The sequence below is a fragment of the Hypanus sabinus genome, chromosome 5, assembly GCF_030144855.1.
Source record: "Hypanus sabinus isolate sHypSab1 chromosome 5, sHypSab1.hap1, whole genome shotgun sequence".
NCBI classification, from domain to species: domain Eukaryota; kingdom Metazoa; phylum Chordata; class Chondrichthyes; order Myliobatiformes; family Dasyatidae; genus Hypanus; species Hypanus sabinus.
The window spans coordinates 11,653,062-11,680,620 of NC_082710.1; the positions used below are offsets into that span (position 1 = coordinate 11,653,062).

The 27,559-nt window shown below is 40.4% G+C and overlaps 1 protein-coding gene across 2 annotated transcripts in view; it reads right to left on the reverse strand.

Moving 5' to 3' along the window:
* Positions 1–533: 533 nt before the first annotated feature.
* The window catches only part of xrcc4 (X-ray repair complementing defective repair in Chinese hamster cells 4), a 388,378-nt gene continuing 361,352 nt past the window's right edge, over positions 534–27,559 (reverse strand). For both annotated transcript variants that reach the window (XM_059969369.1, XM_059969364.1), the window contains one exon: positions 534–1,010. In XM_059969369.1, coding sequence (XP_059825352.1) covers positions 997–1,010 — 14 coding nt within the window. In that variant the 3' untranslated portion in view covers positions 534–996. The remainder of the gene's footprint in view (positions 1,011–27,559) is intronic.

A 27,559-nucleotide genomic window follows, 5' to 3' on the forward strand; every position in this document is an offset into this window, starting at 1 on the left:
TGTGTGTTACTTGGATTAGATTGTAGGAGATATAATGAAAGATTGGACAAACTTGCGTTCCTCTCCCCAGACCATTGCGACTGACGGGAGACCTGACAGAGGTATTTATAATTACGAGAAAGAAAGATGGGCTAAGCAATCAGAGGCTTTCTCCAGGGTAGAAATGTCAAACACCAGACAGCACGCTTTAACATTCGAGGGTGGAAGTTTAAAGGTGATGATATTTGGCTAGGTTTCTTTACGACAGAGAGTGGTAGGTGCTTGGAGTGGGTTTATTTGCTTACTTAGCGACACAGCGCGGGTTAGGCCCTTCTAGCCATTTGAGCCACGTTGCCACAGTAACCCCTGACAAACCCGATTAGCCTTAAACCCACGCATTTCACAGAGTGGATATACAGAGACTCCTTTCAGAACTGAACTCTGGAATGCCCCAAGCTGTAAGAGCACTGTGCTTACCGTGGCGCCCACGGGCTACCAGAGGTGGTTGTAGAAGCAGGCACTTCAGTAGAGTTTAAGAGATAGACACATGAATATGAAACGAATGGAGTTATATTGATGTAGTCGTAAAGTCACCGAGAACTACAGCACAGAAAAAAGACCCTTCAGCCCATCTGGATATGCAGTATAAATCAGCACAAGATCAGCACAACCGTCACAGACTGTCCAGTGCTATACTGTTCTAGGTTCTATGTTCTTGATGAATAATATATTGAAGAAATGTTGTAGGTCATTGACATTTCCCATGTTGTTTTTGTGAATACTGGGTGATGTCTACAAGTGTGTCCATTACACAACCGGCTGTACCTCTCACAAAGTCTGCATTTCAGGATAAGCAACATATGTAGTTTATTTGGTATTCTCAGCATACATCATCCATTTCAAAAAGAAAGGGTGTTTAGATATTGTCAAAAAGATTATCTGCTTCGACAGTGTTGGGCAAGGTTGACAATGACTGATCTTCTTCATCCTGTTTATTGCTGATTGATGACCCAGGACTCACAGGGTATGACCTGTAACATAATCATAAAAATAAATGATAAATAACAGTAGTTCACTAACAATTGTAATGATTTTTGCTTTGGATACTAATGACTGCATCTCCTGCATGGTCAAAGAAGTACTGACGACCAATACTTGTCCTTGAAACTTCACAATATTATAATATAAAACAGTCCCCATTAAAAGCATAGACTTGAGAGATTCTGGAGATCTTGTCCTGTTGAAGGATCTTCATTCAAAATGCCAGCTGTTTATTCTCCTCCATAGATGCTGCCTGACCTGTTGAGTTCCTCCATCATTTTAGTGTCTCTTGCTCCCATTAAAGGCAAGTTGAAATTTAGGAATCATTTGGAAACTAAATGTTGGCATTTCTTAGAGCATTACAGCTCAGAAGTGGGTCATATGGCCCGTTCAACCCCCACTGAAATGCTTTTCCACCTAGATCCATCGAGCAGCACCTGGGCCATAGCCCTCCATATCCCTCCCATCCATGTACTTATCCAAACTTCTATTAAGTGCTGAATCATACCAGTATCCACTGCTTGCACTAGCAGCACATTCCATATTCTCACCACCTTTTGAGTGAAGAAGTTCCCCATTAGGCTCCCTTTAAATATTCCCCCTTCCATCCTTAACCTATGAGCTCTACCTCAGTGGAAAAAGCCTGCTTGCATTTACCCTATCTTTACCCTTCATAATTTTGTATATCTCTACCAAATCTCCTCTCATTGCAGATACTTCAGGGAATAAAGTACTAAGGTATTCAACATTTCTTTATGAGCCAAGTCCAAGCAACATCCTTGTAAACTTTCTCAGCACACTCTCAATCTCATTGACATACTTCCTGTAGGTAGGTGACCAGAATCACTATTGACATCTCCGAGCTGACGGTAGATGGCCAGAATTGCACACAGTACTCCAAATTTGGCTTAGTTATTCATCTAATTTTAACCCACAGAAGAAATCTGTCATGAAATAATAAAGTAGTGATGGTGGGGAAAGTGGAAGGGTGGCTAAGTGAGTGGAAGAGTTGATCAGTCTTACTTAGTAACTGTAACTACCTAGTAACTGTTTTTGAGTCTGGTGGTCTTGGTGAGGATGTTATGTAGCCTCGTCCCTGATGGGAGTGGGACAATCAGTCCAAGAGCAGGGTGGGTGGGATCCTTCATGATATTGCTGGCCTTATTTATTGAGATATAATGAGGAATAGGCCCTTCCAGCCTTTGAGCCACACCACCCAGCAATCTCTCATTTTAATCTACTCACAATTTAGCCTACTCACGGGACAATTTACAATGACCAATTAACCACGTCCTTGGACTGTGGGAGGAAACCAGAGCACCTGACAGAAACCCACACACTCACGGGAGAACGTACAAACTCCTTACAGACAGTGGCAGGAATTGAACCTGGGTCACCGGTACCGTAAAGCATTGTGATAACCGCTACACTATGGTGCTGCCCCTCTCTATATGTATGACCTTGATGGTGGGTAGGCTGGTGCAGGTGATGTGTTGGGCAGTTTGAAAACCTGTTGCAGAACCTTCCTATCTGCCACAGTGCAGTTTCCATACCGTGCACACACAACACAAGCAAACAGATGAGTCTTGGTTAGCTTGGGTGCACTGGTAGAAGGCAGTTCTGGTCTTGGACACACACATGTGGCTGTGAACATAACAGTAAAAACCAGGTGAGATGGGTAGATGTGTGCTGCTGAACTAGGTGCTCGGCAGAATGTTCACAACAACCTGACGGTCTCATCCAGTGCAATCAGTTCAATGATTATCATCTCCCAGGTGTTGTGGTAAACATACAAGACTGGTCTTTGGTATGTCTCTGCACTACTTCACCTAATAATGTCTGGTGCAAAATTTTGAAACAGCTCTGAGAATCTAAACAGGCAAGCAGACAATACATAGAGACCAATTCAAATGTACATTTTGAATTGTACATTTCAAAATGTTTTATTTTTTATATTCAATTTTATTTTTCTTAGTATATAGTACATATTTTATCTTTCTATGCATATAAAACGCTTAAGAAACATACGTATTTCAATAACTAAACCACTGCGTTATTTAGTAATAATTGTAGCTTTCATCAGGGCAGGGCCTTTCACATGCTCCATTAAAATTGTTCCGATTGTTGACCGACTGTAGCCTAACACTTTTCCAATGACCGATGTTGTTTCACCTCTTTCCGCTCGCTTTATTTTCAAGTAAAGATTGGCTTTATTTGTCATGTGTACATCAAAACATACTGTGAAATGCATTGTTTTGTATTAACGACCAACACAGTCCAAGGTTGTGCTGGGAGCAGCCCACTAATGTTGCCATGCTTCCGCCATCAACATAGCATGCCCGTAACTCCTTAAACCTAACCTGTACAATCAGGAATGTGGTAGGAAACTGGAGCACCAGAAACCCACGCGTTCACAGGGAGAACACACAAACTCCTTACAGACAGTGGCAGAAATTGAATCCTGATTGGTGATCACTGGTGCTGTGAAGTGCTATGCTAACTGCTACGTGACCACTTTGCCTACAAAATAGTACATTTTCAATTATACCTCACAATCTTGGGATGTCAGGATGTTTAATATCTATTTGACATTTTACAAATAGTTATATGAGTGCACATAATTTACTATGGAAATATGAACAGTACTGAAGAGCATCATGAATATTTACAACAATTTTCCTGATTAAATTGAATTTATTAAACAATCTATGATAAACCAACATACTGAACAAAGGGTTTCTGCCAGATTTTAACCATGTCTGCATATGACAAATTTAAAAAATCAAGGACAATTTAGCACCACTTTAGATTACACTGTAATCTCTGCACTAGTCTACTGGTTGGTACTCATTACATCTATTATTACCATGTATAATGTGAATAAGAAATTTCAATGTACCCTGGTGTACATGACCAATAAACTATTATACAGTCGGCTCTCTTTATGCGCGGGGGAATTGGATCCAAAAAACCAAAAAGCGCGGATGCTCAAGTCCCTTATTTAACCTGGCTCAGTACGGAGGTCTTTAGTACCCAGCGGAACCCCGGACGTTATTTAACATGTCTCAGTGCGGTGGACATTAGGACCAGGCGGTGCAGCTCTGAATCCGCAGTGTTTCTGTTTATAAAAATATTCACAATCAGGATTGAAAATAAGGTGGAAGTAATAAAGCGAGCGGAAAGAGATGAAACAACATCGGTCATTGGAAAAGTGTTAGGCTACAGTCGGTCAACGATCGGAACAATTTTAATGGAGCATGTGAAAGGCCCTGCCCCGATGAAAGCTACAATTATTACTAAACAATGCAGTGGTTTAATTATTGAAATACGTATGTTTCTTAAGTGTTTTATATGCATAGAAAGATAAAATATGTACTATATACTAAGAAAAACGTTTGACTAACTGACACTAAATAATACCGGATGGACCTGTTCCGACTTCAAATCCGACTTAAAGATGGATTCAGGAATGGAACTCATTCATAACCCGGGGACTGCCTGTACTTTAAAGTAATTTCTAGATTACTTATAATACCTAATACAATGTAAATGTTATGTAAATATTTGTTATACTGTTTAGGGAATAATAACAAGAAAAAATAGTCTGTACATGCTCAAACAACGAGTGCTGGAGAAAGAACTTCCGGGTTTTGCCGATCTGCGGTGGGTTGAATCCGCGCATGCAGAATCCTCGGATAAGAAGGGCCAACTGTAATCTAATCTAATAAAGTTTCCACAGTGACAAAGATGGAAGATCATGATTAGTGCTAAATTGTCCTAAATCTTTAAGAGGAGAATTAGGCCATTTGGCCCATTGAGTCTGCTCCGTCATTTCATCATGGCTGATGCATTTTTCCTCTCAGCCCCAATCTCCTGCCTTCTCCCTGTGTCCCTTCATGTCCTGACCAATCAAGAATCTTTTAACCTCTGCCTTAAATATACCAAATGACTTGGCCTCTACAGCCACCTGTGGCAACGAATTCCAGAGATTCACCACCCTCTGGCTAAAGAAATTCCTCCTCATCTTCATTCTAAAAGGAGGCCTCTATGTTCTGAGGTTGTGTCCTCCGGTGTTAGATGGTGTTGAAGATTTATAGATTGACTGTTTGAGTGGTGTTGCAAACTGCAGCTGTGACCTGCAGCCAGCGGCACAGCACTGATTCGGTGGCTGTGGGCACAACCATCGGCTCCTGGACCGCTTTCTCTGGTCTTGGCGGCTGTGGACTCACTTTTGGGGATTCTGCGGTTTGATGTTTAATGTCCTGTGTGTTATTTGGTCACTTTTTCTTGTTTGCATGATTTGTTCTTTTCTTTCTGAAGGTTGATGCCCCAGTTTTGTGGGGATTTTCTTTAAATGGTTCTATGATGTTTCTTTGTTTTGTGACTGCCTGCAAGAAGACGAGTCTCAAGATTGTATACTGTATAGATACTTCGAAAATAAATGTAATTTGAGCTTCGAATCTTGCACTCAACATCAGTAAGACCAAGAAATTGATTGCGGACGTCAGGAAGGGGAAGTCAATGGAACATACACCAGCCCTTATCGAGAGTAAGAATGGAAAGGTAGTTTAATGGTAGTTTAATTTCTTGGGGGGGGGGGGGTCAACATCTTTGAAGATCAAAGTCCTGAGCCCAATCTATTGATGCAGTTATAAAAGAGGGCACTCCTGTGGCTACATTTCATAGGAGTTTGAGGAGAATTGGTATGTCACCAATGACTCACAAATTTCAATCGATAATGGACCGGTTGTGTCGCTATCTGGTATGGAGGGGCCACTGCACAGGATCAGAAAAAGCTGCAGAAATTTGTAAGCTCAGACTGCTACATCATGGGCACTAGCCTTCCCACCATCAAGGGCATTTTCAAAAGGTGATGCCCAAAAAGGAAGCATCCATCATTAAAAACCATCACCATCCAGGACACACCCTCTTCTCAATACTACCAAGGGAGAGGAAGTGCAGGAGCCTAAAGACACACATGCAATGTTTTAGGAACAGCTACTTCCTCTCCACCACTGGATCTCTGAACAGTCCATGAACCCTCACTACTTTGTTCTCTTTTTGCAGTGTTTATTTTTTATTATATAGTACATTCCTTTTTGTAACTTACAATATATTTTTATGCATTGCACTGTACTGCTGTCACAAAGTAACCAATTTCATGACATATGTCAGTGATAATAAACCTGATTCTGATTAGATGTGTGTGTTACACACCATTTTAAAAAGTGGTTTCTGAGTTCTACATGTTCTACTTCTGAGACTGGGAAATGGGCATCTACAACAAAATACTGAATACATCAAAAGATTGGAGTGTGGAGTCATGGAACAACACAGAAAGCTGCTTGCTATTAACTTCCTGTTTGAAATTCCCCCTTAACTACCAACAGTCCACACTACTGATCACCAGCATCGTACATATGAAGTGCTGAAAGTGAGCCTCTAGTACAAACAAAATGAAAACACTGCAAGTTAAAGAAATTGAGTTTAGTATTTAGAACAATATAATCATATATAGATTATAAATCTATAATACAAATGGTTTGGAAACAGTTATTACCCTTCGACCATCAGGCTCCTGAACCAGCGTGGATAACTTCACTCCCCTCAACTCTGAGCTGATTCCAGCCAAAAGACTCAATGTCAAGGACTCCACAACTCATGTTCTCAGTATTATTTCTCTATTTTTATTTGTGCAATTTGTCTGTTTTTTCCATTGGTTGTTTGTCAGTTTTTGTTTATAGTTTTTTATAAATTCTATTGTGTTTCGAGTTCAAACTTCTTGTCATATATATTGGGACCAGTACGTTTTTGTTAATTAAGCCGCTGCCCCAATTAGCTGAAGTTTCACGGAAATAGTAAAAAGGTATAAGAAAGACTGATTAACAAATTATGTATTTAAATGAAATTCAAAATAAATGAGAGCACTATCAATACTACTACAGTACTATAAAACAATGTATTATTCCGAATAGTTAACGGTAGAGGAATTCAGCATACGCTGCTGTATTCTTTTGATTAACAAAATCACAGCAGACACTTTGTTTAGATAATGGACTGCCTTCATAGAATGCTTTCAGTGACCGCAATCTTCATTTAATTACAACATTCAAGATAATTGTTAATACCTTCAGATCCTTCGTAGTTCCTAACTTGTTGAAGTAGTGAAATAACTGCATTTTCACTCCCAGCCATTTCTGGCATCTCCAAGCCTGAAAGCTTGAAATCGCAGTGAGCAAAGCAGTTCTGAATTGTCTTAAATGCTTATTTCTCACCAACTATCAGCGACAGAAATCATTGCCTTTTGAAGACAAACTGATACTATTTAAAAATTGTTTGCACTAACAGCCACACAAATGCACACGTCAGATGCTAGTTGGAAACTGGCAACAGCCTCCTGCCCAGTTAAGCAGCATAGTGTCCCAAATAAATGAAGAGAATCCCAGCAATTTTCTTAATTTTTTTTTCTCTTGAAGAGTTGTCCCAAATAAGTGGTTGCCCAGATTAATTGATGACCTAATTAACCACAACCTTTCGTATATTTTTATCTTCTTGTAAATGCCTGCAAGAAAAATGAATCTCAAGATGATATATGGTGACGTATACAGTAGTACTTTAATACTAAATTTACTTTGAACTTTGAAGAAGGTAATTATAAAAGAAATAAAGGAGATTTGGTGAAAACAAGGTGAGAACACTGAAAAGTGAAGGAAAGTTCCCTTGAAAATTAGCTTTAATTTTGCATTTTGTCTCTGACTAAAATAAGTTATATGACTATCAGTCTTGTACAAACAAAGTCTTTTTGCTTATGTCTGCACATTCCTAACATTTTATGTATATATATGAACTCAACGGTACAATTTTTGGTTGCCACTCTGTGGTGGCTGTCTTTATTAATTCATAATTGACACTGATCACAAGCCTAACTCAAGCAACTCTCATCAGTGAGGATTTGCTGGAGTGAAAATCTGCAATGACAGCATCAATCACTGCTCAATTAGACTGGTAAAATGGCACTTTCATTAAAATATCAGAAGGTCAAGGTGGAAGGAGAATTATTCCTCAAGTATCTATCAGCAGAAGCAATGATGGAATCAGAATCGGGTTTATTAGCACTGACATAGTCATGAAGTGTGTTGCATTTGTGGAAACAACACACCAGAGGGCATGCATTTAAGATCAGAGGGGGTAATTTTACATAGTGGGTGGTGGGAGCTGGAATGCGCTGCCTGAAGTGATGGTAGAGGCAGATACATTAGGGGCTTTAAACAAACATTTGGATAGGTACATGAATGTGAGGAAAAAAGGATAGGGAAATTGTCAAATGGATTAGTTAGGTTGGCCATTTGATTACTAATATAGTTGGTTCAGCATAATGTGTGCTGTACTGTTCTATGTTCTATGTTTTATGTTTTACAGGAGTGGAATAGTGCAAGTTTTTAAATATTTCTCATTGTAACATAGTAATTTTTATGTATTGTATTGTAATGTTGCAACAAAACAACAAATTTTATGACATAGGTTAATGATAATAACACTGATTCCAATCTATGTATAACAACTGTTGAATTTAAAGTTCAAAGTAAATTTATTATCTAAGTACTATGTGTTACCTTATAGTACTTTCAGATTCATTTTCTTGCAGGCATTCACAGTTGAAACACAATAGAATCAAAAATTCAAGATTCAAGATTCACTTTTATTATCAAATAATGTATAAATTATACACCTTGAAATGTGTCTGCTTACAGGCAGCCACAAAGCAAGAAACCCAAATAACCCAATTTAAAAAAAGACCAAACACAACCGCGCAGAGAAAGACAGAGAAAAAAACACACACACACATCATGCAAATAGTAGCAGCAAGCCAACAGCATCCCAGACAGACTGAATTCCAGATCCACTCCTGGACAATGTTCCTTCCTAGGTGCACACGCACACACATCTTTTGCTACTAGCGCATAAAGGAATTTAAACTGCTCACAAAAGGTTGTCACCCTCTACCTCATTGGCATGTTAAGTATATTTCACCACCATGCACAATAACATTTCCTTTTCTGGTTCCTGATGCGGACGGTGTTGACAACATGGAGTTTGCAACGATTTGTCTGCAGATTTTAGAACTGGCTTGTTCATACTGCTTTTATTGAAGAAATTATTGATTCACAATGTTGAATTCCAAAGAAGCAAAAGGTGTGAAGTGCAGAAGAACTGCTAAAGCAGAATGGTTTAATGAAACAGTGGAAACTACTACACCGAATGGTCATGAGGTCAGGAACATGCAACTATGAGAAATATTTATGTACAATATAGAAGTTGGGAAGAAGTTGAGTGATATTTGAAAACTTGGCTTTTGAAAGTGTTACTTAGCAAGCAACTCATGTATGGACAGTATATAAAAGCCCCAGCGAGAAAATCATTCATTACCTGCTTCAGGCCTGCTACATATGTATTGTGAGAGTGCAGATGAACAAGAGTGAAAATGATCAAACCCAGAGGAGGTCAAAATTCTTATCGACAATGTTTTTCTAGCTGTATAAGTTCCAGTGCTCACATGTTGTTGTCACTGGGCAAAAAAATTGCACAGCACAAGATTTTTGCGCACACTGGTCATTATAAATTAGAGGGAACATCAGTCCCGGACCATCTGGAATAGGCCCAAGTCTCTGTCCCCAGTTCATCACACCAGCATGGCAGAATGTACCGCAGCCAGATCAGTTCACAGCCATGGTGTCACAGAGAAAGGAATGAACATTCGCAGGAGAGTGAGCATTATCAGCTTGACCCTTGCCTCCGGTCCCAACACTCGGGCTTCCAGTGTATGTAGGTCGATAGTTAAATTGTCCAAGCAATAAGTAGTGTCATGTTCTAGGACTTGGATCCTGGTACGGCGACACCCTCAGTCTACCCAGCCCAAAGCCATCTTCGATCTCACCAAATCAGCTTGGCGCTTAAGAGTTGTCCAACCTTCCAGCTGGCTTAGGCGGACAGGCATCGCAACTCTTCCACATCAACTCCTCTCCAAATTGCTCACTCCATTTCCAACAGCGATACCAACTATGTCTGCAACCTCAGGGGATTGAATACATTTTGCCTCGCAATGCCCAAGTACAGCTTAACCCCGAACCAGCCTCACTCCCACCTGCCTCCTCAGTGTCTACAGTGACAGTTCACCACAATTTTCTTCAGAAAAGATGTAATAAGTAATGTCTCTAATTGAATCTGTTGGCTTATGATTTACCATTAAGCTGTTGCACATCTTTGGTGGTGCCATCTTCAACCAGAAACCATTTAAAAATGGTTTAATTATCAATGAAAAACTACACACAAGTAAACTCTGACAAACAACCGATGTGCAAAAGAGGACAAACTATGCAAATACAAAAATATAATAATAATAAATAAATAATACTGAGAACATGAATTGTAGAGTTTTTCAAAGTTAGATACATTTTCATAAAGAACTTACCAAATTAAAAATAAAGAGCGAACGAACACAACTCTTTCCATGAATCCTATTCTACAATGTTACTGTTCTCCAGTGTAACCAGGAACAACAATAAATTTATCCATATTCATATGTTTTCCATATCCCTGAAACAATAATTTCTATAGCACCTTGATTCCAAAATATTGCAGAGTGCTTTGCAGAGTTGTGACTGAAGAAAAAGGTAGACAACCAAAGAATGCTAATTAAAAGGGAAAGAAAAGGTATTGACAAAGGCAGGTTTGCAACAAAGAACACTATTCGGGTGTTCATGTATGAGTCAGCTAATCTAAAGAGGATGAGGGAAAGGTAGATGGGTTTGGGCAGGGATTCCAGAGGATGGTGTCAGCGATTGTATGGGGTTGTCTGCTGTGGGACAAGGGTGCCACTGAGATCTAGACATGGTCAGAAACTAGAGGTGTTCAGTAGAAGTGACCAGAGAACAGGTGATGTAGATCAGCAAAATGACAGTTAAAGGGATCAAACTGTTCTTCTGAAAGAATTGCAACAGCAGACATATATAGAAAGTGTTTATAAAGGTAAGTGGCATATAGAACACAGAACAGTACAGCACAGTACAGGCCCTTTGGCCCGCAATGTTGTGCTGAATTTTTCCAAGATCAATCTAATGTGAGATCTTCTCTCCCACATAGCCCTTCATTTTCTATCTTCCATGAGCCTATCTAAGAGTCCCTGAACTGTCCGTAACGTAACTGTACCACATTCCAGGCACTGACCACTCTCTGTGTAAAATACATTCTCCCTATACTTTCCTCCAATCTCCTTAAAATAAACAACAGATAGGGTAGTTAGAACTTTGTGCTAATGTACAGAACACAATAGCTACTTATACTGATCCTCGTATTTTCAATATAAATGTAGGAATCTCTCAAAGAAAAGTTGTGGAGCTTTGCATAGTGTTTCTTTTGAGTGTAAAACTCCTCCTATTTTTTGGACCTTGTGCATACAAATAGAAAATTAACTATCACTTGCTGAATCGATTTTGGCAAAGCACATAAAGGGCTATGGGAAGTTGCTCTTCACCTCCTAGAGCGGGGGTCGGCAACCCGCGGCTCCGGAGCCACATGCGACTCTTTTACCTCTGTGCTGCGGCTCCCTGTTGCTTTGGGAAATAATTGGTCTTTTGCAGCATCCGCGCCCATGGGGGCCAGGTTGAGGGAGGCTTAAAAGCAAGGCTGTTTAGTTCGAATAAAGTTATTCGACTGCAGTTTACTGACTGCGTGAGCACACCGCTACAACGTGTTTTTATCGCTATTAATATACGTCACCACTGCCAATACCTGACACCCGTCAGTGCGCGATTTCTTTAATTTTTCGATCCAAGGTAGGCCAACTATGGAGAATTCTAAAAAAAGAAAAGTGACTGAAGAAAACAGAACGTTTAATGATACGTGGACAGATTCATTTGCTTTCACTGTTGACGAGACTGGTTTACCGGTATGCTTAATATGCAATGAGAAACTAGCAAACAACAAAAAGTCAAATGTTGCAAAGCATTTCTAGAATAAACACGCAGCCTTTGCTCAAAAATATCTGGATGGAGATGAGAGAAAAAAAGCCGTTTCGGAACTGATGCGGAAGGTTGATCTGAGCAAAAATCATTTCAAGCAATGGATGAAGTCCGGAAAACCAACGACATACGCTAGTTATATTGCCGCTCAGGAAATAGTCAGGCACGGGAAGCAGTTTACAGATGGTGTTTATATAAAAGAATCTTTCATTAAGATTTCAGAACATCTATTCACGGACTTTAAAAACAAGAGTGAAATTGTGCAGAAAATCAGGGATATGCCCCTCTCTGCAAAGACTGTCAAAGACAGAACCATAAAAATGGCAGAAGACATCACAAGACAGCAAATTAAAGACATCAATTCAGCTGTGGCCTACTCGATTGCCTGTGACGAGTCTAAAGACAAAGGTGATATTGAACAAATAGCGTTGTTCTGCCGGTATGTAAACTCTGCCGGGCTACAGGAAGAAATGATTGAGTTGATACCTCTAAAAGGCCAAACACGGGGGGAGGATATCTGTGAGGCTGTCTTGAATTGTTTAAGAGCCAAAGGAATAAAGACCACCCACCTGGTGTCAGTAGCTACTGATGGGGGCACCGAATATGACGGGAACGCACAAGGGAATTGTGGCTTTACTGCAGAAGTCGCTGGACAGAAAGCTGCTGATTTTTCACTGCATCTTGCACCAAGAGGCACTGTGCGCTCAAACATTTCCTCCGGAATGCACAGAAGTAATGGATGTTGTCATTCAGATTGTCAATAAAATAATGGCAAAAAGTTTAAATCACCGTCAATTCCGTTTGTTACTGGACGAGCTGGAAAGCGCATATTCAAATCTCCTGCTGCACAACAAAGTCCGGTGGCTGTCCAGAGGGGAGGTGCTGAAACGCTTTGTCGCGTGTCTGGAAGAAGTGAAAACTTTCCTGGGCAGCAAAGGGCTGGAAAAGCTACACTTCATGGTAGACATGACAGCGCACCTGAACACGCTGAACACAGCTCTTCAGGGGAAAGGACGTACAGCCCTACACATGTTGGAGGAGTTTTGGCATTCGAGCGCAAGTTGACAGTGCTTGCCAGAGATTGACAGAAAGGCACTTTGTCTCACTTCCCCAATTTGAGAGAGTTCAAACAAGGTCACGACATGATAAATTCGGAGTATTTACATTCTGCAATCATCGCAATGCAAACATCGTTTGGGAAACGCTTCTGTGAGTTCAGAGAGGAAAAAAACACATTATCCTTCCCGGTCACTCCCCCAAGCATCGATTCATCTCTACTGAATACGACTGCATTGGCAGGTGTGAGTAAACCTGATCTTGAGATGGAACTGGCCGACATAGCCGACAAAGACATATGGGTGTCCAAGTTTAGACGCTTGACAGCAGACCTTGAAGATGTTGCCCGTCAGAAGGCCGTTCTTGCTCAGAATCACAAATGGAGTGATATTGAAAACCTCCCTAAACCGGACAAACTTGTGTTTGAAACATGGAATGCTATCCCCGACATTTATGTAAACATTAAAAAGTATGCGCTTGGAGTCCTGTCGATCTTTGGATCCACATATGTATGTGAGCAGGTGTTCTCCAACATGAACTTTATTAAAAACAAACATCATGCACACCTCACAGATGACAGCTTGCGATCCTGTGTAAAGATGAAGGTGACGTCATACAGCCCTGATGTGCAGATGCTGTGCGCTGAGGTCCAGGAGAAGAAATCCCATTAACCAAGTATGATACATATTTTAATTGCCTATTATTTTAGGAATATTCATATTTTTTTCATTGTTCAGTGAAATAGTCCTTTTATTTTTCAGGTTGACAGCTGGCTGACGTTATTTTTGGTTTGCTCCTGGCGGAAAATTTAAGTTCAGCGTTTTTCATAAATACAAGAAGAACTCAAATAGACATTGAGTATTTTACTTAAAAGTAACCTTCAACCCAACGTTCAAAATGTTTTTGTTGCATGCAGAAATGTAATTTCGTTTTCTCTGCAGGAGTTCATCAATTTCATAAATGCAACACATTATAGTTTGTTTATACATAGCATAAAGGCAAAAAAAAAACGTTCTATGCAGTGTTATTTCATTTTAAATGTCAAACGGGTTTTGCGGCTCCCAGTGTTTTCTTTTCTGTGGGAAACGGGTCCAAGTGGCTCTTTCAGTGGTAAAGGTTGCTGACCCCTGTCCTAGAGGAAGTCATCAGATTCCTCAATAGCCAGAGCCTAGACTGACATCTGCATCATTTACTATTATATTGAAACTTGTCCTCTACTGTGCCTATTGCCTTGTATTATTTATTTATTAATTATTGTACTGCCCTGCACTGTTTTGTGCACTCTATGCAGCCCTGTGTAGGTCTGTAGTCTAGTGTAGTTTTTGTGTTGTTTTACGTGGTCTAGTGTAGCCTTGAGTTGTCTCACATAGCCTAGTGTAGTTTTGTGTTGTTTCATGTAGCACCAAGAGATTCTGCAGATGCTGGAAATCCAGAGTAACATTCACAAAATGCTGTAGGAGCTCATCTGATCAGGCAGCATCTGTGGAGAGGAATAAACAGTAGACTTTTTGAGCCATGACCCTTCATTAGGACTGGAAAGTAAGGGGGAAGGAGTACAGGATGGCGGGTGTGTGTGTGTGTGTGTGCCTGTGTGTGAGAGAGAGAGAGAGAGAGAGAGTGAGACAATGGGTAAACTGAAGGGGTGTTTAAAAATCATGAGTACCTTTGTTTTATAAACTGATGTAAAGAAATTGGTGAAGCTGGGGCTTTATTCTATGGGTAAGAGATGGTAAAGAGGAATATTGAAAAGCATGAACATTTTTCATAGAGGAGTAAAGATTTTTCCAGGGATTGAAGAACTTAACCAGTATATGGGCGAATATCTAAACCTAACCCAACAGGAACTGACTTTTTGTGTTGGGTTCAGGGAGGTTGTGCAGACCAATAAAATATCTGGGTGGTTTAGGCATCTCTTAACTCCATGAGATCATAAGATATAGGAGCAGTAGTAGGCCATTCAGTCCATTGAGTCTGCTCTGCCATTCCATCATGGGCTTATCTAATTGTTTCAGTCATCCCCACTCCTCTGCCTTCAGCCCATACCCTTTGATGCCCTAGCTAATCAAGAACGTATCTATCTCTGCCTTAAATACACCCAATGACTTGGCCTCCACAACCGTTCGTGGCAACAAATTCCACAGATTTACCATCCTCTGACTAAAGTAATTTCTCAGCATCTCAGTTCTAAATGCATGTCCTCCAATCCTGAAGTTGTGCCCTCTTGTCCTAGAATCCCCTACCATGGGAAATAACTTTGCCATATCTAATCTGTTCAGGTCTTTCAACATTCAGAATGTTTCAAAGAGATCCCCCCTCATTCTCCTGAACTCCAGGGAATGCAGCCCAAGAACCACCAGACGTTCCTTATACGGTAACCCTTTCATTCCTGGAATCATTCTTGTGAATCTTTGGTTGATCAGGCTGACTCATGTCAGTATATCCTTTCTAAAATAAGGAGCTCAAAACTGCACACGATACTCTAAGTGTCATCTCACGAGTACCCTACAGAGCCTCAACATCACACCCCTGCTCTTATATTCTATACCTTGAGAAATGAATGTAATTCCGACATTGTAATTCATTTGCCACTTCTTTGCCCATTCCCCTAAGCTATCTAAGTCTCTCTGCAGGCTCTCTGTTTCCTCAACACTACCCGCTCCTCCACCTATCTTTGCATCATCGGCAAATTTAGCTACAAATCCATTAATACCGTAGTCCAAATCATTGACATATATTGTAAAACTCAATGAGTCTTCCAAACCAGAGAGGGCAAATTTAATATATTTAGCAAATGAACTGTATATAACAATCATAACACAAACAAAACCACACGAGTGACACACAATGTTTCAGGCCAAGATCCTTCATCAGGCCCTGCCTGCAAGAGATTCTACTGATGCTAGAAAATGTGAGCAACACACACAAAAAGTTGGAGTTGCTCAGCAGTTTGGGCAGCACTTATAGAGGGGAATGAGCAGTTGACGTTTTGGGCCAAGATCCTTCATCAAGTTTGTACAAGCAAAATTATTTTGGCTAATTGGTTTGAAAAAACCAATGACCAAGATCAGAAATGTTTACAAAAAGTGGGAGATACAGCCCAGTCCATCACAGCCAAAGCACTTTCCACCAGTGAGCACAGCTACAAGAAAGCAGCATCCATCAACAAGAATGACTATCATCTAGGCCATGTTCTCTCCTTGCTGCAGCCATCAGGTAGGAAGTACGTGAGTCTTAGGTCCCACACCACCAGGTTCAAGAACAGATATTACTCAGCAATCATCGAGCTCCTGAACCAGTGTGGATAAATTCTCTCACCTCAAATCTGAACTGATCCCACAATCTACAGACTCACTGTCAAGGACTCTACAACTCAAGTTCTCTGTAATATTTATTTATTTTATTTGCACAATTTGTTTTTTTTTCTGCGTTTGTTGTTTGTCAGTCTGTGTGTAGTTTTCCACTGATTCTATTGTATTTCTTTGTTCTACTGTGAATGCCCCCAACAAAATGAATCTCAAGGTTGTGTACAGCGACATATACGTACTTTGATGTTAAATTTACTTTTAATTTTACTTTGGTCAATTATGCACTGTATGAATCTCTGTTCTGTTTTCATATAACACCATCAATGCATTACTTCCTCTGACAAATACTTATTCAATCTCTGTTTATACACATCTAGATTATTCATAATAATTTCTGTGTTTGAGCTACCCTCTGGGTACAAGTGCTTTTTCTGATATCCCTGTTGAATTTTTGGTGACCACAATATATTGATGACCTCTAAATCAGGTCTCGTCAGCAAATAGAAAGACCTTCCCTACCATTCTATCATTACCTCAAAATGACTCAATGGGCCAAATGGTCTAATTCTGCTCCTATGTCTTATGGTCACCATTCAGTTCGTATTCTCAGAGAAGGGACCCAGCCTGATCAACATTTTTTAAAGTTTAAGCTTCTGATTTCAGCATAGCCGAAAGTTGTTTTTTTTTTATGAGACCCTCTCCAGTGTCTCCATAACCTTCTACAATACGGAAACCAGAAATTTTCAACAGAACGGAATGAGTGGCCTATTCAAGGTTCGATACAGATTTTAAATTACTTCTCATTTCCATTCCTTTTGAAATTGACCTAAGTACTTGATAAAGTTCCTTCACTATTTCAGTGGCAGATAAATCTTGAAGCAATTTTATTTATTCATTTAGAGTACTTTTCCATAAGGTTGTTACAGCCAGGATGATAGTGGGGATAAGCTCCAACTCCCTATTAAATACTTCCAATGGCATACATCTCAATTAGCCTCTGGCAACCAAATCCAGCTCTTGGCCTTCACCTGTGGCTTAGCTACGAAGCCTGGTGGAACAGTTTCTACTGACAGAAAAAGGGACAAAGGCAGGTTACTGGTGCCTTTAAACCAGTCGCTTTGGACTCATCAGCTGTGTTTGGCAGCTCATCTAGGAGTAGGAGACTTTGATTTCATACCTCCATTGCCTTGCGACTATACCCACACATGGGGAAGGCTTCTGGAGTAAACCCTAAGGGAACATCCGGAGCAGGAGTTCGTAAGACAGTCCAACATTGGTTTCAACGCTGACCAGCAACTCCTGTGATACCGCCGGTGCCAAACTGTATCGGTCTCCGCTCTTCCTTTGGATTCATCAGCTGCATGAAGGGGGGGAGCCTGCTACATGGACAACAGTTTGCTGTCCATATCAGACTGCCCTGGCTGGCATATTATGTAGCCAGCTGGGACGCAACATCCATAGTTGGCCCCAACCAATGGAGGGTTTCAACCTTTGCTTTAAAGGTTCAATAGGAATCAAAATCAGAATCAGGTTTAATATCACTGGCATATGTCATGAAATTGGTTAACTTTGCGGCAGCAGTACAATGCATTACATGATAATATAGAAAAAATGTTGTGAATTACAATAAGTATACATAAGTGTGTGTGTACTCCAGTGTGTACTAAAATAAGAAGTGCAAAAATATAAATTTTAAAAAGTTACGCGGTATTGTTCATTGGTTCAATGTCCATTCAGAAGTTGGATGGCAGAGGGGAAGAAGCCGTTCCTGAATCATTGAGTATGTTCCTTCAGGCTTCTGTACCTCCTTCCTGATGGTAACAATAAGAAGAAGGCATGTCTTGTGTGGTGGGGGGTCCCTAATGATAGATGCTGCCTTTTTGAGGCACCGCTCCTTGAAGATGTCTTGGATATTACAGAGGATAGTGCCCATGATGGAGATGATTAATTCTACATCTCTCTGCATATGCAGCCAGTTAGAATGCTCTGTACAGTACATCTGTAGAAATCTGTGAGTTTTTTAGGTGACACACCAAGTCTTCTCAAATTCCAAAATGAAATATAGCAGCTGTCTTGCCTTCTTTATAGTCGCATCGATATGTTGGGACCAGGGTAAGTCCTCAGAGATAATAACAACCAGGAACTTGAAATTGCTCACTCTTTCCACTTGTTGTGATCCCTCTATGAGGACTGGTGTGTGTTCCCTCATCATACCTTTTCTGAAGCCCCAATCAGCTCTTTGATCTTACTTTTAATAAGGGAAACAAATACTACTCCTCCATGAGGACCACAACCTTGTCATGGTTTGGAGCTTGCATGCCTCAATGACTCAAAGAGCTATGTTGGCTGGAGTCAAGGCTTTATGCTTTGGCTCTTGGTAGGGTCACCCATGTCAAACAAGTAGAGGCCAGACTAAGAGTGGTCCACTGGTCCTCATGGTTTGGGGGTTCAGCTCAGGACTAGCGACCCTGACTGACAAAACAAAATTGTTACAGGGACGTCAACGAAGGATCCTTCTACGTCATCAGAGGACAGAGAGAAATGGAGGTCCTTCATTGCCGCCCTAAATGCCAGCAGTGTAATGGGTAGTAAGTAAGTCAGCAACAAATACCACAAGGAAAGAAAGAAAGGAGGACACGAAAGGACTCTTTTAAAGAGCTGGCACAGATGGGAAGGGATAAATGGTCTTGTCTATAAAATATCACTCTAAGATTTCCTAAAGGAATTGCTTGATGAAACAACTGTCCTCAATGCAAATGTTTTTTGGCTCTCCCCATCTAATTTGCAGAATATCAATAAACTATGCTCCTTCTAAGTATTCTATGAAATAATTGAAAAGTATAAAACCCAGTTTTATTTTTTCAAATCAGATAGTTTTGCTATTGTAGCACAGGCTTGATATGATATAAACATAATTTTGTGTGGCAATGTTTAGGCCACACACACGCATATAAATTTCACTATTTTCAGATGTCACATTAATTAAGAGAGTGAAGGTTTGTTAAGATCATGCTTAAATGTACATTTATTCCCAATTTAAACCATTGATGTGAATTGGAGCTAGCTGGAAAAAAAAACAACTGCATAAGAACACAAAGGAAGGGGCAGAGCCTTACAACTGCAACAACAGTTCTTTATGGGCAAACTGCAGATGTCAATCACTGCAAGCAAACTATTGTACACATGTGAACCAGATGCTCCTTTGTAAAGTTACCCAGGGTGTTACACAGATGAATCATTGAGAAGCTAATTACCCATCAGTCTCTGCTATTAGACTGGGCACTCTTTTTTAATTCCATCTGTTGCAATCCAGCCCAAACTATATGGAAACCGGAACATTACAAATGAAAACTTCACAAGCACAAAAGCTCTTTTGAGGTTCTGGATTTTTGAAGGAACAATTTTCAATTGTTCTGCTCATTTGCAGCTTAGAATCCCAACAGTCAACAGGTTTATATTTAAATGCTATATTATTTCTCTTGTGCCTCTTTATGAAATATGCTATTAACTGCTGTCAGTCAAACCTTTACTGAACAGCTTTTCCACAATGACTTTTAATAAATCATATCAGCAAATATATGTTTAAATCATTTTATATTTGATAGCAAATATCACTTCTTGTAACATATTGTATTTGTATAAAGATGACTTGAGATGTTTTTGAAGTGATGCTCCACATGAATCAGGCCTGCATGTTTGACCTGATGTGCACTCTCCATTGCTAACTTGGCTTTCGATCGAGTCCTTAAATCTGGGTCCACTTAAGACTTCGGTGGGAACGGCAGATGAGAAGTCATTGATACATGTAGTGCATCAACAGGCATTTAGTTATACAACGAAACTTGCAAAGTTGGGGTTACCCTTTGCATTTTGGCTTTTGATTGGAATTGTATCTGCTGGGGACAGCACAATAGTGGAGTGGTTAGCATAACACTATTACAGCACCAGCGATCGCCGATCAGGGCTCAATTTCTGTGATGAGTTTGTATGTTTTCCCCATGACCATGTGTGTTTCCTCTGGGTGCTCTGGTTTCCTCCCAGATTCCAAGGATGTATGGATTAGTAAGTTGTGAGCATTCTATGTTGGGGCTGGAAGCCTGGCAACACTTGTGGGCCGTTCCCAGCACATTCTTCACTGATTTGATTTGATATAAACGGCATACTTCACCGTATGTTTCGTTACACATGTGACAAATAAAGCTAATCTTAAGTAATAAACAAGAGAAATCCTGCAGATGCTGGAGGAACTCAGCAGGGCAGGCAGCGCCTATGGAAATGAACAGTCGATGCTTTAGGCTGGGACTTTCTTCAGGACTGGAAAGGAAGGGGGAAGATGCCAGAATAAAAAGGTAGAGGGAGGGGAAGGTAGATAGGTACGTGATAGGTGAAGCCAAGTGGGTGGAAAAGGTAAAGTGCTGGAAAGGAAGGAATCTGATAGGAGAGGAGAGTGGATCATAAGAGAAAGGGAAGGAGGAGGGTACAGACAAGGAGAAGTAAGACGCCAGAGTGGGGAATAGTAGAAAAAGGCAGGGAGTGGGAATTTTTTTTTACTTACCGTAAGGGAAAATAGATATTCAGGCTGTCAGGTTGGAGGCTACCCAACCCTGAGGGTGGCCTCATCTTGGCGTAAGAGATGGACATGGACTGACACATCAGAACAGGAATGTGAATTGGAATTTAAATATTTGGTCACCGGGAAGAGGTATAGTCAATCTTAAATAATCCACTATGAGGTCTGTAACTTTAGATTTTGATTTTCTCAGAAAACTCATTACCTGAGGTACAAATTAATAATTTAGCTCAACTTCTCCACATAGACAAAACTACCCTTCAAATTTCACTTTTCAAGATGGTCACAGAGAAAATTCAATTTCCTTCCACACAGCATAGCAGACCCTCCATTTTTTTGTCTTGGAATACCATGATGGAGTACAATTTTCATTTTTAGATAGGGGCTGCACTGTAGCATAACAGTTACTGTAATGCCGTTACCACAACAGCGATCATCAATCGGGATTCAATTCCATTGCTGTCGGTAAGAAGTTTGTATGCTTTTCCCCAACACCACATGGGTTTCTCCTGGGTATTTCAGTTTCCTTCCACACTCCAAAGACATACCGATAAGTTGCGGGTAAGCTATGTTGGCAGAGTGACGTAGTGACACTTGCTGGCTGCCATCAGCACACCCTATATATATGTATATATATATTTCTTATTGTAAATTATAGCATTTTTATGCATTACACTGCAGCAAAACAACAAATTTCAAGAAATATCTGTGGGAGTAAATCTGATTTTGATTCTAAAGTTCAAAGTTCAAAGTAATTTTTACTAGAGGACATACAGTGCATATAAAAAGTATTCACCTCCCCCCCCCAAGAAGTTTTCATGTTTTATTATTTTACAACACTGGATCATAGTGGATTTAATTTGGCTTTATTTGACACCAGTCAACAGAAAAAAGGGCTCTTTTGTGTCAAAGTGAAAGCAGACCTCTACAAAGTGATCTAAATTCATTACAAATATAAAACACAAAATAATTGGTTGCATAAGTATTCACACCCTTCAAGTCAGTATTCAGTAGATGCATCTTTGGCAGCAATTACAGCCTTGAGTCTGTGTGGATGGATCTCTATCAACTTTGAACATCTGGACACCGCAATTTCCCTCCATTCTTCTTTACCAATACTGCTCAAGCTCTGTCAGATTGTATGGGGATTGTGAGTGAACAGCCCTTTTCAAGTCCAGCCACAAATTCTCAATTGGATTGAGTCTGGACTTTGACTTGGCCACTCCAGGACAGTAACTTGGCTGTTTTTAAGCCATTCCTGAGTAGCTTTGGCTTTATGCTTGGTGTCAATGTCTTGTTAAAAACAAATCTTTGCCCAAATCACAGTTCTCTTGCAGACTGCATCAGGTTTTCCCTCAGAATTTCCCTGTATTTTGACGCATTCATTTTACCCTCTACCTTCACAAGCCTTCCAGGGCCTGCTGCAGCATGAAGCATCCTCACAGCATGATGCAGCCACCGCCATGCTTCACGATAGGGATGGTGTATTTTTGATGATGTACAGAGTTTGGCTTACGCCAAACGTAGCATTTAGTCTGATGGCCAAAAAGCTCGATGTTGGTTTCGTAAGACCATAGACCATAGAACCCACATGCCTTCTGGCAAACTCTAGCCAAGATTTCAGTGAATTTTTTTTCCCAACAGTGGCTTTCTTTTTGCCACTCCCCCAGAAAGCTATGACTGGTGAAACACCTAGACAACAGATGTTGCGTGTGCAGTCTCTCCCATTTCAGAACTGAAGCTTGTAACTCCTCCAGAGTTGTTATAGGTCTCTTGGTGGCCTCCCTCACTGGTCCCCTTCTTGCACAGTTATTTAGTTTTTGAGAACAGCCTGCTCTAGGCAGATTTACAGCTGCGTCATATTCTTTCCGTTTCTTGATGACTAACTGTACTCCCAGGGATATTCAATGACTTGGAAATTTTCTTGTATCCATCTCCTGAATTGTGCTTTTCAATAACCCTTTCGCGGAATTGCTTGGAATGTTCTTTTGTCTTCATGGTGTAACTTTTGCCAGGATACTGACTCACCGGCAACTGGATCTTCCAGATACAGGTGTATTTTTACTACAATCAACTGGAACAGCTTGACCACACACAGGTCATCTCCATTTAACTGATGATGTGACTTCTGAAGCCAAATGGCTGCACCAGTGATGATTTGGTGTGTCATATTAAAAGAGATGAATACTTATGCAATCAATCATTTTGTGTGTTATATTTGTAATTAAATTAGATCACTTCATAGAGATCTGTTCTCACTTTGATACGAAAAAGTCTTTTCTGTTGATCAGTGTCAAAAAAGCCAAATTAAATCCACTGTAACTCAATATTGTAAAATGATAAAACATGAAAACTTTTTTTTTAGAAGGGGAATACTTTTTATAGGCACTGTACATGTCAACACATATAACCCCAAGATTCATTTTTTTGTGAGGATCTATAGCAAATCTATAGAATAGTAACAGTAACAGAAGCAATCGAAGATCAGCCAGAAGACAACAATCTGCAAATGCAAATATAAATGAATAACAAGAACATGAAATAATATGAAAAAGATTCCTTAAAATTAGATTATTGGATGTGTGGTAAGTGAGTGTAGTTATCCCATTTTGTTCAACAGCCTGATTCTGTACTTGCGTCAAGTAAAACTAATCTTTATAAGGTCTTTCTCTCTATCTCTGTTTTTCTCCCCCTTTCTATATTATCATACACTGCGTTGAACTGCTGCCGCTAAATTAACAAATTTCACAACACATGCTGGTGATAATAAACCTGATTCTGATACTTTGATAGCCACAGGGCATGCAACAGCAAATAGAAACTAGGACACGAGAGCTGCATGTACGTGATTCAGTCAGTCACAGAGAGCCACAAGCTGCTTTGCACCATGCTGATGCATTGTGGCAGTCTCTCACACTGATGCATCTCCCACGTTGGAGCCCAATGTTCACTCCAGCATGAGTAGTAGATTCAAAATCCTGAGTGGTGCTCTATTAAAAAGCTCCCAGTGACAAAGATTGGGTTGAGATTCAAGTTCCACTGCTTCCAGCTTACGTATGTGCTTGGGGAGGTACAGTATGTCAGCCGTAGTTTGTCGATCACAAGCAGAAGTGAAGCTGAAAAAGATAAAGCACGCATTGTCTTTTTGGCTGAGAAACAAGACTTTTGATACAGAGGAATCAGCAGGAGAACAGGAATACTGGAGATGTAGCTGAATAATGTATCTGCTTCTAGATTCACTTCATATTTCCTGCCATTTATAGTAGTTCTCATTTGACAGTTTTTGTCCTGTTAATGTTTATAAATCCAAATTCCCTGATCATTCCTCCTATTTTTAATTCTCTTATTTCCTCAAAATGTTTATAATGGTAATTGTATTTTTCATGCTTCACTGTATCCAGAGTAACAATCATCTTGTTCTCCTTTGCACTTGTGTACTGAGGAATGATAACAACCAATCTTGAATCTTGAAAATATAATCTTGCGAGCTGAGCTCTTTGAGAATAAGAATTCAAGTTCAACTTTATTATCACTTGACTGGTCCAAGAGGCCCACAACCTGGTTGTAGTTTGGAGGCTTGTGTGCCTCAGTGATCTGCAAATATGTTGGCTGGAATCAGGCCTTTGTGCTTTGGCACTTGGTAGGGTCACCCATGCCAAGTAGGTCAAAGGGTAGAAGCCAGACTAAGAGTGCTCCACCAATCCTCCAGGTTCGAAGGGTTCAGCTCAGGGATAACCACCCTGACTAGTAAAATATTGTTATGGAAAAGGCAATGAAGAATCCATCTGTATCTGTGAGCAATGGCATTCCTGAGTTTCCATCTGAGACTTGCATGGCCGACAGTAGCAAAAACCGAGAGGAAGCTACTGGATCAATGAACACCACCAAGAGCAAGGCCAAGACCAAAATTGATCTGAAGCATTTTCTGGACTTCTGAAGGGCGGCGGGAATGTGGGAGACCAAAGACGACTTGGCGCCATACCGTAGAGGTAGAAATGAGGACAATGAACCATACCCAGTGCATGATAAAGAGGACCGCCAAGGACAGACAGAGATGAGGGCATTCACTGTTGCCCTAAATGACAGCAGGCATAATCAGCAGTCAGTACGTACAGTATATACAAGCAAACATAGCAACGTTCCTCTGGTGCACTTACAAAACATATATCACACACAGCACATAAAATAACACATTACCATAAAATATGTTAATAAAATATCATTTAAAAATGCATGTAATGCACAGGAGGGGTAAACAGTAAACAGCTCGCTTTCCTAGTGCTGAGACCTCGGTGGTAGCAGGGTATTCATCAGTCTCACAGCCTGATGGAAGAAAGCTGTTACCCAGTCTGATAGTCCTAGTTCTAATGCTCCTGCATCTCCTTCCTGATGATAGTGGGTCAAAGAGATTGTGGGGATTTCCTCCCACAGTCCAAAGATGTACAGTTTGGTAGGTTAATTGTTCATTGTAATTTGTCCCGTGATTAGGCGAGGATTGAACTGGGGGATTGCTGGGCGGTGTGGATTAAAGGCCCGGAAGGGCCTATTCCATGTTGTATCTCAATAAATAAATAAAATCAGAATCAAGTTTATTGTCACTGACACATTATGAAATTTGTTGTTTTGCTGCAGCAGTACAGTGCAATGCATTAAAAATACATTAAGTTACAACATCAAATATTTTTAAATGCCTCATTAATAGTCTACATGAAGAAAAAGTGGTCTAACCCTGAGCAATTTTGCTTGCTTTACAGGGATTACCACCATCAAAACTTTTTGTCATGTCATTAGAAAATACCTGAGAGCAATGGGTTACAGACTAAAGATGCAAGTCAGAGCGATTGAATCAATGTTTGAAGCTGAATGCACTGAGGACGTGTGTAAGTCATTATATCATCTGGATCATCTGTAGCAATGGAACAATAACACAATTGCCTCTATTATTCTGTCTGCAGAACAGACCAAGCTTGATGCTAAGAGAAATCCCTGACATCCTTATAGTAAAGGCTTAATGACTAATATGACCAACAGGATCTGGATGAAGACCAATTCTGTGAACAAAACCATTATTCTTCCTGCAGAAGGCTGGAGGCATTCTCACCATGTTCTTCAGATTGACAGAACACTGTTTGAAGTGCCAGGACAATATTTACCCCTTTTTTGTCACTGAAACATCCTACATCTTATGCTAATACTTTTAAACATCAGGTTTGATTAAGATTAGTTTTATTTGTCACATGTACATCAAAACATACATTGAAATGCAGCATTTGCATCAAAGAGCAATGCAGTCTGAGGAAGTGCTGGGGGCAGGCCACAACATAGCATGCCCAAAGCTTACTAACCCTAACCTTTGGAAAGTGTCAGGCGACTGCAGTGTCTTTCTGCATTCTGTGTTACCACTTTCCTGTGTCAGATGGTCTACGGTTCATAAACCACGCACAAGAGACTGTCATCTTACGACAATGCAGAGGAAACATTATATAATCTAAGCTGCTGCTTTGCAGCATAAATGGTAAACTCAATGGCTGTCTACGAACTCAGCTGGACACAAACTATTCAAGACCAGAAGAATTCTAACTGTATTCATTAACTTGTCAACACCACCACAGTTCAGCTGGTCATTAAGGCATTGTACACTTTGTGGAACTGAGCTATTTGCAAATGAGTGGCATATTTGTAATGCACAACTACTGTATAGCTTTATTTGCCACATGTACAGTACTGTGCAAATGTCTTGCGTCCATGATTGTACTATAGCTAGGATACCTCAATACCATTGTTGTCAACATGGAGCAGAGTTTGAGTTTGCTAATTTGGCGGGAGCAAAGGATGTCGGGAAGGTGAGGGTGAGTGCTGTTGGCGGGATGTGGGACTGGTGGTAGAGAAGGAGTGCCTGGGGTGAGGGGGTGGTGCAGGTGCAGACACACCAGGCCCTGAGACACCAGTCAAGGTCATTTGATTCCAAGCAATTAGTTTATTGATCATTACAAAATGTCTCTCTGGTGCTTGCTGCTCCCTCCCCTCTCCCTTCTCCTTTTCCCAACCATGATTCCCCTCTTTCTGTCCCCTTCCCACCCACAATCCACAATACAATCCCATATCAGAATCACATTTATCACCTCTCACATGTCATGAAATTTTTTTTTGCTGCAGCAGGACAGTGCAATACAGGAAATTACTACAGTAATTAGGCACTATATATGCACAATACTGTACATTAAAACGAACAGTCAAATGTGTCATTTTGCATCAATGACCATCACAGTCTAAGAGTTGTGCTGGAGGGCAGCCCACAACCCACTAACCCTAACCCACATGTCTTTGGAATGTGGGAGGAAACTGCAGGTCACGAAGAGAACATACAAACTCCTTCCAGACAGCGGTGGGAATCGAAACCCATTCGCTGACGCTATAAAGCGTTATGCCAACTGCCACGTTACCTTGCCACCCTTAACGTATTTAACAATTTCTACAATGACTCCATATTAAAAATATTTCAGTTGCCTTTAGGTTTGAAATAGTTCAAATAAATACACATTTCTCTCTCCTTCTATAGTACCTATGTAACAAAGCACTGAAAATAGTTT